The sequence below is a fragment of the Falco punctatus genome (genome assembly GCF_963210335.1).
Source record: "Falco punctatus genome assembly, chromosome: 3".
In the NCBI taxonomy this organism is placed as follows: domain Eukaryota; kingdom Metazoa; phylum Chordata; class Aves; order Falconiformes; family Falconidae; genus Falco; species Falco punctatus.
In genome coordinates, this window is record NC_137582.1 from 101,450,889 (window position 1) to 101,463,705 (window position 12,817).

At 44.3% G+C, this 12,817-nt stretch overlaps 1 protein-coding gene across 2 annotated transcripts; it reads left to right on the top strand.

Annotated features, from left to right (window-relative positions):
- The first annotated feature begins 293 nt into the window (after positions 1 to 293).
- On the top strand, positions 294 to 12,817 carry MRS2 (magnesium transporter MRS2). 2 transcript variants are annotated; one of them, XM_080379832.1, is made up of 11 exons: positions 294 to 708; positions 892 to 961; positions 2,432 to 2,468; positions 3,077 to 3,189; positions 3,657 to 3,830; positions 4,527 to 4,657; positions 5,355 to 5,471; positions 8,190 to 8,342; positions 9,441 to 9,558; positions 10,286 to 10,399; positions 11,462 to 12,817. In XM_080379832.1, exons 1-11 carry the CDS (start codon positions 416 to 418, stop codon positions 11,570 to 11,572), a joined length of 1,431 nt encoding a protein of 476 aa, XP_080235958.1. In that variant the 5' UTR covers positions 294 to 415; the 3' UTR covers positions 11,573 to 12,817. The 2 variants fall into 2 exon arrangements, with proteins under 2 accessions (XP_080235958.1, XP_080235959.1); XM_080379833.1 differs by having other exon boundaries at positions 508 to 708; positions 888 to 961.

Below are 12,817 nucleotides of genomic sequence, written 5' to 3' on the forward strand. Positions count from 1 at the left end.
AAGGAAATTTAATTACACGAACTTTTAAATCTCCACCAGCCAGCTTGTCTCTCTATTTTATAGATGAGTAGGGCAGGGAAATTTAATTGCATAAACTTTTAAATCTCAACCAACTAGCTTGTTTTTCTATTTTAGATGGATGAGTAGGACAAGGAGATTTAATTGCATAAACTTTTAAATCTCAGCCAACCAGCTTGTCTATTTTAGATTTGTCTATTTTAGACAGACAAGTAGGGCAAGGAGATTAAGTTGCAAGACCTTTACTGGGGGCTGAATTGTTCTACTCTCGGTAAAAAAAAAAGAAAAAAAAAAAGAAAAAAAAAAAGAAAAAAAAAAAAGAAAAAAAGAATTTTAAAGTACCCCTGTCCTCAGGCGGCTGAAGGCGGCAGGGCAAATCCGGGCCGCGGCGAGGCCCATGCGCTGTCGGCGGGAGGCCGGAGCGGCCCGGGGTGCCCGGGGAACACGACGCCGGCCGCTCCGCCCCGCCCCGCCCCGCCGGGCTCCTCCTGCCCGCGGCTGCGCGCTGCCGGGTGGCCGGGCTGCGCGGGCCTGGGCGGCCGATGCTGCGGGCCGGGCTGCTCCCCCGCGCCCTGCGGCGCCCCCGCGGCTGGGCGGGCGGCGGGCCCTGCCTGCGGGCCCTGCTGGGGCTGCCGCCGGGCCGGGGCTGGGCCGCGCCGGGGCCGGGCGCCCGGGGGCTGCGCTGGGCGGGTAAGCGGCCGGGCCGGGGTTCCCGCTGCCGGCCCCGAGCGCCAGGCCCCGCCGGGCCTGGTGCTGCGCGGCGCCTCCGCAGGCCCCGAGGTGCGGCCCGGGGCGAAGGGTGGCACCGAGGCGGTGGCCGGTGCGCGGGTGCGCCGTGCTGGAGGTGGAAATGCTCTGTCTTTTTTCAGGTAGATTCTACCAACATGCCACGACAGAGGCCTCCCAGGCCACCCTCGCCAGCGTGTCCCCTGTGTTTGCAGTGGTGAGTACGTGCGGGCGGCCCCGCGGAGCGCAGCTTGTGCAGGAGGATGGGCTCCGTCTGTCTTTTCTTGAAGCATCGTAAGAGCAGGCGGGCTCATCTCTCCGAGAACATCCCTAGTTCTAAGTTGCTGGTGTAAAGTACCCCGACTTGAGGAGCAGTTACGGTATACAGTGTTCATCACGATGTTTGTCTAAGATCCAGCATTTGCTGGAAGTTCTCTTGCCTTGTGAAGGCTGAGAAGGTCTCTCGTTAAGCTGGTCAAGGCTTGCTGATGCCTTTTAAAATTACTATTTTTGTGTCTTGGTAGCTGCAATTCTAAACAACGTAGGATTTGGGGGAAAACAAGCTCGCCATATGTTCCTTTTTAAAATGAGTTTGAAAGCCATTTGCAAGCTTGATTAACATTGTTAGTTAAAACATGCGAGGGAAGGTGAGGCCTCCTTGTTGAGAGCAAAGAGCAGTCACTCTGGATCAAGATGTACACACCTACATCCTTGTGGCTATGCAACCCCAGCTGCAACTCCACTGCAGTGTATGCTTCGGTATGTTTAATTCACAGAAAGTTATTTTTAAAGCTGGTAATATGGAGTTAAGCTACATGGCTGATGAGCAAAACAGCAAACTTTCTGATTAAACCAGACATTGTAGTTTTGGGTTTTTTAAAAAAAAAATTACTAGGAGATGCAAGTGTTACTGATTAATCTGAATGACAAATGCTAAGAGAAGAAGGATTTATAATGCCAGTTACTAGCTTATTAATAGCCTGTTAATGCAGTACTTGACATGAGCACGAGGCCTAACTACCTGATTTGTGGTACTTTTTAATATTTGTAAAATTTTCAAATTGTTCCAGAGGAAATAGAAAAATTTGTAATCCAGATTGTAAGATGCCCTGCTTTGCTTTTCTCCCTGGTCTCCAGTGATAGGATGCATGGGAATGGTTCAGAGCTGCACCAGGGCAGGCTTGCACTTGAAACAAGGAAGAATTTCATTACCAAGAGGGTGTTCAGACCCTTGCACAGGCTTCCCAGAGCAGTGGTTGAGGCCCCGTGCTGGTCAGGGTTTGAGGCATTTGGACCATGCCCTTAATAACGTGCTTTAGCTTTTGGTTAGCTCGGAAGTGGTCTGGCAGTTGGATTTGACCGTTGTTGTAGGTCCCTTCCAACTGAAATAATCTGGTCTGTTCTAAGTCTGATCCTCTGTAAATCACCTCCTTCCCTGTGTTTACAAAGGACCATGGTCATGCAGATGACACTGGTTTTCTTTGGTGTGTATACAAACACAGTGAAATACATGGCAATTTGGTGCAATGTTTTTCTTAATTGGGTTGAACTGTGAAGACAGGCATGAAAAGTTGCTTTTTCTTCATAAGGTGTTTGTCACTTAACTTCCAGGCAAGTGCAAACAATTTTAAAGTTGTTGTTTTATAGTAGCTCTGTGAAAAAGTTACATTTGTTTCCATTCCTTTAGATGAAGCTTGACAAAGAGGGAAATGCTACCTATTTTGGTGAGTTTTCATTGTATGTTGGTTGGTTGGTTTGTTTGTTTGTCTTTCTTCCTTGTCCAATAAATAAGAGCCCAATTGGGAATCTGCATGGGGTAGGAAATGATGTTTGGGTTACTTCCCAGTGTTTGAGATGTTGCAACATTGTTTCTTTTAGCTGCCTTCTATTGGTCTTCATAGTATCTTTATTGTTACAATTTTTTGTATGTTTTTAAGTAATGTTTTCAAAATAAGGTATACCATCTGTCACAGGACGGTCATTTTCACTTTTCCCTTTTTGACCAGCATGCTGCTTTCCCTGCTTTGTTTTTCTATAGGATTACATGAGCTTTCTCAAATAAGTCGCTCAGTTTCTTACATGAGATTCGTTGTCATGGCCAACTTTTTCACTTGTATCTAGAATTTTTCTCTTTCCACTCACTCAAGATACAGTCTTCTAAACTTTGTGAAAAAATAAATTACATTGAGGAATCAATGGGAGGAAGACTGTTTTAAAGGTAGCCTGGCTTTTGTTTTTTCTTTTGCGGGACTTATTAACACACTAAAATGGTATTTCAGAACATATATGCTTGTCTTCTAAATGTCTTCGTCTAAAAATATTTTTATGACAGAAAAGAAGAAAACAGAATTGTACCAGGAATTGGGTCTTCAGGCTCGAGATCTGAGGTTTCAACATGTAATGAGCATTGCAACTAGGAACAACAGGATCATCATGAGAATGGAGGTAATGGTTTCCCTGTAGCTGAATCTGAACTTGAACTGTGCCTTACTGTTCTTGCAGTTGCATTTTCTTGCACAGTTCTTTTAATACCAGCTTTCTGTGACATGCAGTCCAGCAGTAAATGTGTCTTTGGAGCTCTCCCTAGCAATCGGAGGTACAGGTTCACCAGCAGTACATATTAATGACTGTTGTCCTAGCTGAGCATTGGAGAAACATTGCAAAGATTGTTACAGAAGTGGAGGCTTACGACAAGCCTCTTCTCAGTCGTACCACCACTAACTAGCACAGTGCTGTGTCTGAACTGTGGGAGATACTAGTTTGCAGTTAGCTTGAGATTCTGTTATTTTCCTGCTGGAAAAGACATTTGAAGAGTGGGTTTATAAAGGCCTAAATTATCAAATGCACTACAGGGATTACAAGAAGTCTTTGAGGTGTTTTTTTCAGACTCCTATATGTACTGTCTTTTTCAGTTCTTGAAGGCTGTCATAACACCAGAGTTTCTTCTGATACTAGATTATCGTCATTTAAATCTGGAACGTTGGCTCATCAATGAACTAGCAGCTCAGCTGGCTGGGGAAGGTCAACTAGTTACATATTCCCTGCCCTTTGAATTCCGAGCCATAGAAGCAATCCTGCAGTACCGGGTGAGCTATCTCATTTTTATTTAAGTTGTTTTGGAAGGTGTTGCTTCCTAGAACAGTATGATTTTATTCTCGTGTTAATATTTATACATACACATTTGTATATGTGTTCCTCACTTACTGTAGGAGCTCTTTTTTGTTTTGCTTTTGTTGCTTTAGTATTTATGGGTTTGCGTGTATGTGTTTCCATTCCTTTCCCAAGAAAGTGCTAATTGGATGTGATGGCTTCACCATCCTTTGGACAATTAAAAAACGGGTCAGGGTACCTTTCTAGAGACATGCTGTAGCTGAAATGGAAGTCACAGAAAAGCGCTGAGGATTTTGGCCTCTTGGGCAGCACTCAGATGACAATTTCTAGCTATCCTTAAAAATACATGCTTGTTAATGGCAATATGACATTTCTAGTAGTATTTTAGCGGCAATATGACATTTCTAGTAGTATTTTAGCTTTATCAGCCTTGTTGGTGTGGTTGTTGCTGGGTTTCAGTTCAGTGCAAATTGCTTTTATAAGATACTGGTTTTTGCACTGGCTTTATCTTGTAAGTGATGTACGCATAGCAAGTATTTCCCGGGCGTTGGAAAGCCGGTTGTGTTAACTGCCTATTACTGTGAATTCTATGTTCAGAGACCAGAGTCAGTTGCCCAAGTCATTCTAAAGGGATTGCTTTAATTCTTATGAAGGATCATGTTGTTGTCTAGATCAGCAAACTGCAGGGGAGACTTAACACTTTGCAGCCTCAGATCGTTGAGACACTGGAAGCTCTAGTGGACCCCAAGCTTTTGTCTGTGGATAGGAGTAAACTACACATTCTCCTGCAAAATGGCAAGAGGTAAATAAGAGTAAGCCGTGAAGAGACTAGAAGATAACCATAGAAAATTATGTGCAATTAAATGATAGAAAAATGGTACATAATGTTAATTTCCTAGATTGCTGTCATGCTGGGTTGTGCATCTTCTTTGTAAATTTAAAGATCAGTATATGAAATACCTAGCGATATGGGGAAAAACAGAAAAAGGGTAATCTATTCCAACTTGTCAGAAATACAGTTGAGCTTCTTTGGTAGCATCTGGCAGAATGAAACAATACCTAACAGAACAAAACAACATCACAAAAATGTTCCCCATAATGTAAAACAAGATTAGGCTTTGGATTTGTGCTTTAAGATAACTAGTACTAGCACACTGGTACCTGGTGTGTTAGCCTCTTTGAATGACCGTGCAAACAGGCACTCACTACCCACTCACAGAGTGCTGGTTTTTCCTGACTTACAAATACAGCCAGAAAAAAACTTTTGAATCCCTTTTAGTGTGTGTCTGTAGCTCACTGATCCCCAGACAGGTCACTGCCGCTGCTCAGTGTGCGTGGCCCATAGAGGATTTTTTGAAGGAGCTTGTAGAACCGTCCAAGGAAGTCTTACCTGGCTGCTCCTGCTGGCGAGGGTGTTGGCTGGCAAACTCATTTAGAGATTACCTTTCTGCACTGGTGCCAGTGGGGATTACTTGATCTTTTGCCTGTTCTTTCTTCAGCTTGTCAGCACTGGAAACAGATCTTAAAGTTTTCAAAGAAACAATTCTGGAGATCTTAGATGAAGAAGAATTAATAGAAGAGCTCTGTCTGTCTAAATGGACTGATCCACAAGTATTGTATGTATATTTGAAACCACATACATTTTTAACAGTGTGTTTTGTTTAAGGAGAACTTGAACACTGTACTGGGTGTTCCCTGCCAAAAAGCAGAAAGAAAAAGGCTTCCTAATTTTTTAAAGCTCTAATGCTTGCCACTTCAGAAACCATTGTCTTTATCATGTTGGAGAGGGACTCCATTAGCAGGAGTCATATTATGCAGTTTCAAATAGTGCTTGGCATAACAGGACCGCTCATCTAGTATGTAATGGGATGGGAGCAGGATGGCATGAGGAGAAAAAGCAAATATTATTTTTCAATGCAGACTAAATTCCGGGAGAATTTCCCTCAGTTTCACAAAAAAACTCGAAGAGGCACGTTTTAAAGCTTGTCCTGAATAGGTCAGACACCATACTTCTGTTGTTAGATGTGTTATCAACACCTCACTTCTAGCTTTTTCTTGCCAGCAGAACCTGAAAGAAAGATGCCCTGGAGTGATCTTGTTGTGCACCTGAAAAGCAGCATTTCAGGAAAAAATATACATGCAGAAATAGTCCTATTGCACTCTCTCAAGTTCTGGTGAAAAGACAGCACACAACAGCAGCAGCACCAGTTGGTTTAACAAAAACTGAAAATCAAAAAGATAACGTATATCAGATCCCAGCATATTTGGGCTGAATTGTATTTAAATCTTGGGTATACAGACATGTTTTATGTTTAAGCAGATAACAGAAACTACATTTCAGGGTGCTTTGCTAAGTTGCTGATTAATACTTTTGCCTAACGTTGAATGTGGCTAGGAATACTGTTCACACAGTAGTATGGGTTTGAAAACAGGAGATAGTTTCTTGCCCTGCAGAGCTTAGTCTAAACGTGCAGCAGAAACTCAGCATTCCAGAAGTGGGATGTGGTTTGCTTTTTGGATGCCTCTGCAGGAGCAGTATCAGGAGGGCTCTGAATTCCAGGCTGCTCCTGATGCAGCAGCTGGTCGGTCTTTGTCCTGGTTTTGCTCACAGCCTTCCTTCGGACTTAATACAAACTGCTGGCAAGTCTCTTGCCTCATAGTAGGCAATGTGTAGGAAACATCTAGGAAGGACCAAAGTCACCTTGCACTCTCATGCCAGCAGACACCTGAAGTCATCTCTTCTTTCAGACACCGTTGCACAAGGGTAGGAGAGGTGGTGGGAGCTTTTGTAGAGTGGTAGAGCCACACTATGGGACGCAGTGAGGCAGTCCGTGCAGGAGGAAATGCCAGCTACAACAGCACGTTTGCAGGCAGGCTTGCAGTGTGTGGGCAGCTCTCTTGGCTCTGGGACTGATACAGGTGCTGTGTGGTATTTGATGGACTGGAGAAGCCTGAGAAGGTGTGGAGAGTCCCAGTTAGGTGTATAGGTGCCATCAGAGATCATCTGCAGCAGGAATGGTGGGCTGAGCCCAGGGCAGGATGACACAGGCATCGTGTCTGTGTGTGGAGGGATGGCAGATTGTTGAAGGCTCATGAGACAGCCAGAGGCTAGTTAAGGAAAGCAGCTCGGGTGGCAGTTATTTCCAGGTCCCTGTGCCTCTTGTTTCCCTTTGTATATCCATAGGGGAGCCGATGTAAAATGAAGTAAGACCTTGAGCTGAATCTGTAATAGAGTAGATGGTGCTCTAAGGCTTTCAGGTCTGCAACTCCTCTCACCTGCGTGCAGTAAAAGCCTCAGGGTCTGAAGGGCTTTAAAATCAGCCTAGCTAACTCTCAGCTTCTGGTCCATAAGAGAGAAAGAAACTAGGGGCTCTGTTAAAGGTCCTCAGGGAGCATATGTCAGTTGATTTTTAAGATGTATCACTTACTGTCTTGGAAAACCATTTCAGAGAGATTCCTGGTCAGCAATGCCAGGAGGAGATACTTTGGTCCCTCTAGAGAAATAAGGCCACACCACAAGAGAAAAAATTATGTAGAATCTTCCTGGCTTTGCTGCTAGTTTGAAAGCTCTTGTGAATCTCGGGTGCCTCAGCTTTCATCTGCACAGTGAACACTGCCAGAAACGTGCACACATGCTCCAGAGAAGGCTGCTGCACCAGCAGCTGGACCAGGAAGCAAGATGAAAGTCCCTCAGAAAAATTTCACTTAGGAGAGCAGCATCTTCCATTTGATGTTCACTCTTCGGCTCCTTCATGCTCCCAAAACATTTCGCAGTAATTACTGTGTATAGCTGACACACCTTACAACTAAACTATTCTCATAAACACGTAAAACATCTCCTTCACTGTGTAGTTGTTTGTGTGCTGACTTTTGGTTATGTTTTATCCTTGGAGGTTTTGCTTGCACTATTACCAGCTTCCACCACTTGAGGGCACCGAGAAATTAAGCATCTTCTTTCAAAACTGTTAGCCCTTTATAGTAATAATAATATAAACTTTGTAAGTAATATAAGATTTATATAACTTTATAACTTCTAATATCTGAAGAAGTAACATTTGTGGTGGTGTGCATGCCTTGAGCACAGCAAATGCTAACTGCTGTACTCAAAATAATTGAGTGCCTGTGCTGATCAGCTGATAGATATAAAAATATGCCTTTTATTTTAAGCTGTTGGTATTGATGGAAGTTCCTCACTGAAAAGACTGGATTTTGAGATCTGACAACACTGTTGTTGGCTGTTCCCTGCAACTCCTATGTGCCTTGTCTTAATACATCAGTAATACACTTGTATACAACATGTAGCTAACCAGAAAAATATAAATTGTTGCTCACAGTGAGGAGAGTACATCTGGGATTGACCATGCAGAGGAAATGGAGCTGCTGCTGGAGAACTATTACAGACAAGCAGAAGATCTTGCAAATGAAGCTCGTGAACTCAGAGTTCTGATTGACGACTCAGAAAGCATAATCTTTATCAACCTGGACAGGTTAGCTGCCCTCTCTGTTGGACTGCCTGAGCAGAATTCAGTGCTGCCTAGTCTTTCTCAAATCTGCCTGCAAGGAAAGTTAGGGAATTCCGTCTTTGTGAGGGTTTGAATGGACTTGGAGTAACAGCACGAGAAGCTGCGTTGTGCTTTTCTTATCAGTGAACTTGACAGAGCAAAGCAACAAGACACCCTAATCGGTGTGTGGAAAACCCTCCTAGCTAGACATCAGCTTTCCCTAGCAGGAGAAATCGGGCGTCTCGTAGATCCTTCTGCGGAGCTGTTCACTAAAGGGGATGTCTGCAGATTTAGGGGCAAAATAAAGTTCTGCTCAGGAGAGTTTAGTCCTAGGTCAGCAAAACTGAATTATTGAAGAGTCTGGCTAGGCTGCTCAGGTGTTCAGTACAAGTTGCGTTATCACTCTGTGGAGTAACTTTGTAGTGAGTATTTTCTCTCTCTGTATGTTACAGTTTTCACTACTGGTCAGCTTTCTTACTGAAAAATAATTGTAGCTTGCATTTGCAAGCACGTGCCACTCACTGTCTTTGAGGTCAGTGTTTAATAATCCTTCTCCTCTTTACTGGGGAGTTACCTGTAGAAGCAATTGGTGGATGCTGCACCAGGAAACCACAAAAATCCTTTTGGGGTAGACTTAAATATGGAATTCTCCAAAACTGGGTCAAGTTTATGGTCTGCAGCATTTACCGGCCACATCTTTGCAAGTATATTTGTTTGCAAGGAACAGAATATTTTTGTTGTGAATACAAACATAGAAATTCCAGGCAGTTAGTGATGAGAGAACACAGATTTCTGTGAACGTTTACTGTTACTCTGTGTATATACACCTCTGAGAAGTTGAGCGATGCTGGGAAATCTGATGATGATTAAGCAGAACCTGCTGCCTTAGAGGTATCCTGATGCGGCAATTTCAAAACAATAGTCTCTTTGTATTGTTGTATCATGAGCTTTGTGCCTGGGTTGCCTAATGCCAGCGTGGCTTCCTCTCGCTGTTTGGTGTTGGTGTATGCTGTATGGAAGCTGAGAACTGAGGCAGCAAATGAATTTTTGGGTTCCCCTTAAAGATGTTTCTCCTTTCTTTAGCCACCGTAATGTGATGATGAGACTGAACTTGCAGCTGACTATGGGGACTTTTTCTCTCTCTCTTTTTGGACTCATAGGAGTTGCATTTGGTATGAACTTGGAGTCATCTCTCGAAGAGGTAAGGAATGAGTGCTGCTTTTATTAGTGACATTAAACATGGGCCCTGCTCCTGTAGTGCTTTTTATATTCGATATTTCATTTTTTTCTATAGGTAAAGCTCCAGATTTACATAATTTAGTCCAGTGATTCATGTGTTCAAGCAGTCACTGCACAGTATTGCAGCCTTTTTTTCTATGTAATCTCCACAGAAAAGAAATGGAAAGACAGATTTATGGTTGTATAAGGACTGATTTAAAGCATTATTAAGGTTTCTTTAATGATCATCTGTTCTTCCGGAAGGACTAGCTTTGTCTGCCAGATACAAGGGTCTCTGGCAAGCAGCCAGGGCATTTCCAGCACACCAGAGGGAATACTCTACTGTCAGTTACATGTTTATACCTAGACTGGGGGGTACAAATTTACACTTGCACCTGCTATCTTTAAAACAAAAAACCCAAAGGAAAGCAAACACTTCTTCCTTTCCAAATCCATTAAACAGAAGAGCTGAATTTTCAAGCTTCCTGATGAAGCAAGGAAAATGGCGTGGGACAGTAAGAGAATCTAAATAAAATGCTTTGCTGTGAAACAGCCCTTTTCCCAAGGTGGGGCCTGGCTGTTGATGGTAGAGGGTTTACCACTTCCTCCCGTAAAGGAGGAGAACGCTGCTGGGGGGTGAGAGATTATCTTTGGGTAATCACTTTTCTGAAGATAGAGTTGCCTGACTAATGGGAAGGTTCTGTTGGTAGGACCCCAGAATATTTTGGCTGGTGACAGGGATTATATTTCTGGGAAGCGGTCTGATATGGCGACGTTTGCTTTCCTTCCTTGGGCGGCATCTGGAACCTCCGCTACCTCCTCACGTACGTATGGCTGCCTGGGGTTTCTGCTTCAGGCTCGGCACGTATGGTCCGTTTCTAAAGCGGGAATCATGCCGTTGTAGAGGGGTGGGCACAGAGCATGGGGGAATTCAGCTCAGTCCTAGCTGGATTGAATGAAGTGGGAATCCCCAGCACTGGCAGAGAGACACCTGAGCAGTAAGATGCTGCTCACTGTTGGCCAGAAGTGAAGCTGCAGGCTGTTCCTGGGACGTGCTGCGTTTACTTTCCCCTGGCAGCCCAGGGAAGCTGAGGCCAACGGTAGAAGCAGCCCTCATTTGCCTCGGCCGCCGCAGCGAGGAACATAACTTCTGCTGCTCTCCTCCCACCCACGCGCTAACGCTGGATCTGTAGTCCCCGTCTTGTAAAGAGAAGGTAGGGAGAAAAGGACACTGAGGACAGGTGCTAGCTGTAGCATCTCTGGAGGGTGCTGCCATGGCTGTGATTCCTGGCTCCCAGTCCAGGGTTAGTACTGGCTCCTCCCATGCCCACCAGCTGTCTTTGCCCCTGGCGCTGATGGCAGCGCAGAGCCCTGTCGTACCAAGCTGTGCAAAGATTTCCAAGGAGACCGTTTTCAGATGACATGATTTTGTATGGGTCACTTTCCCTGCCGATGACCTCCTGCCACAGCCTGTGGGACCGTGTTGTATTAGCTCTGTTGTGCACTCTGCGATTTGTAACAGCAAAGTATCAGTGGATTCAAAAGTTAAGTTGCTACAAGTGAGGAAAGAAAGGCAGCCCCAGATAAACTCCTCTTCTTCCTCCCTTGCCCCTACCGGGCAGGCGCAGCCGTTTATTGGGGATTGCTGGCTATGGCTACAGCTACCTGGATTATCCTCTGGTGTCGTTCGAAACCAGCTCCAGCACGTACTGACTCTGGCTTGGAGAAATGTACTGAAAGGGATGAGGGAAGGAGAAGCCAGGGAGAGTGTTCTGAAAATCAAGAGGAGAAAAATCAGGGTTTGGGCCTCTGTGAAGCTTTATTTCCTTCTGCTGCATATAGAGCAGCTTCTGGTGTAATCACAGGGTGTTTTGTATCTTGCCTAGGTTCCTGCAGTTCTGAAAAAAACCCAGTCAGCAGCTGGAAGAGTGGAGATAAAGAGCAACCTTAAAGCAGAAACATTTGGGCTGAGCAGAAGCACATTAACAAACCAGTAGGAACAGCAGGACTGAAGAGACTTTTACTGTTACACGGTGTTACTGTTACTGGTCACCTCTTGCACTTGTTCTTCCTTACTGAAAAATGCAAGAATTTCTAAACTTGCTAATTTAATACATATTTTGTGCCAAAACCTATGGTGAGATGTTAATGCTCACGCACGAAAGCCAAGAAACACAAGGGAAAACAGTGACGTGCTTTCCACAGCCGTCTCGCCTCTACCCCACTAATTTTCTGTATCACATACATGTACTTATTTTTTGGGCATTCTCACTGTAAGTGTTGCTGTCAAATACTTCTTCACCTAATGGCCTTTCTTAAAGAGAACAGTATTTCCAGCTTCAAAGATGACAACAGTCAGCAGTCATCAATAATTCTGGTTCTGAGCTGAAGGTTTAGGAAGCTGACTTAAAATGTCAAAGAAAAATCCACCCAAAAAGTGGCGCTTTTTTAATGCCCTATGTTATCGCAGAGAACACATTTTCCAAAGCGAAAAGCAGATCTGCATCTCTTGAAGCACCGCCTCGCAGTTGGCAGTAACCAGAAATAATAGTTTCCTTTATTTTGAGTGAGCAATAACAGGCTTGGAAGTGTAGCTACTTATCTTGGGTATTCCTTAATGATTAATTTAGGCCCAAAACATATCTAGTTTTAGTAACGGAGCACGTTGATTAAGTGTTGGTGGCAAACACAAGTGTGCATCGTCAATGTGCACTGATAGAGCTAGCTGCGATTTAAGGACTGGTAATAATCAACAGACTGGTTTGGGCGTTTCTCTTAGGCTGGGCCCTGCTTGCTCTTTCTCTCCGACAAGACACAGCACGGACTAGCCTGCGCCATAGTAAGTAGCCGCGTTAGTAAAGGGTGTGGAAGCCTGGTGTCCTGTGATGGGCTGAGAGAAGGAGTAAAAGTCTTGTGCCCACAGTTTGTGTTTTTTCTTGGGACTTCTCTCTGAACTCCTGAGGACGTTCAGAGAAACTGAAACCTGCCTGAAACTCTGGCAGGTTTCCCTCTGTCTGTTGAGGGAGCGTGAAATCCTCCTACATCAGGTCTCAAACTGTCTTGCTTCTTGTTTGGGTTTTTTTTTCACCTCTCTGTACCATACAGTGAGTAGCTCCTTAGGTGCCACCAGATAAATCACTGTCCTGGCAGGGGTTGAAAAGACAGTATCTGTAGCTGTGAACTTTTTTACTCGGGACTAACGAGTCAAAAATGGAAATAAAAAGGTATGTAAATTAAAATTA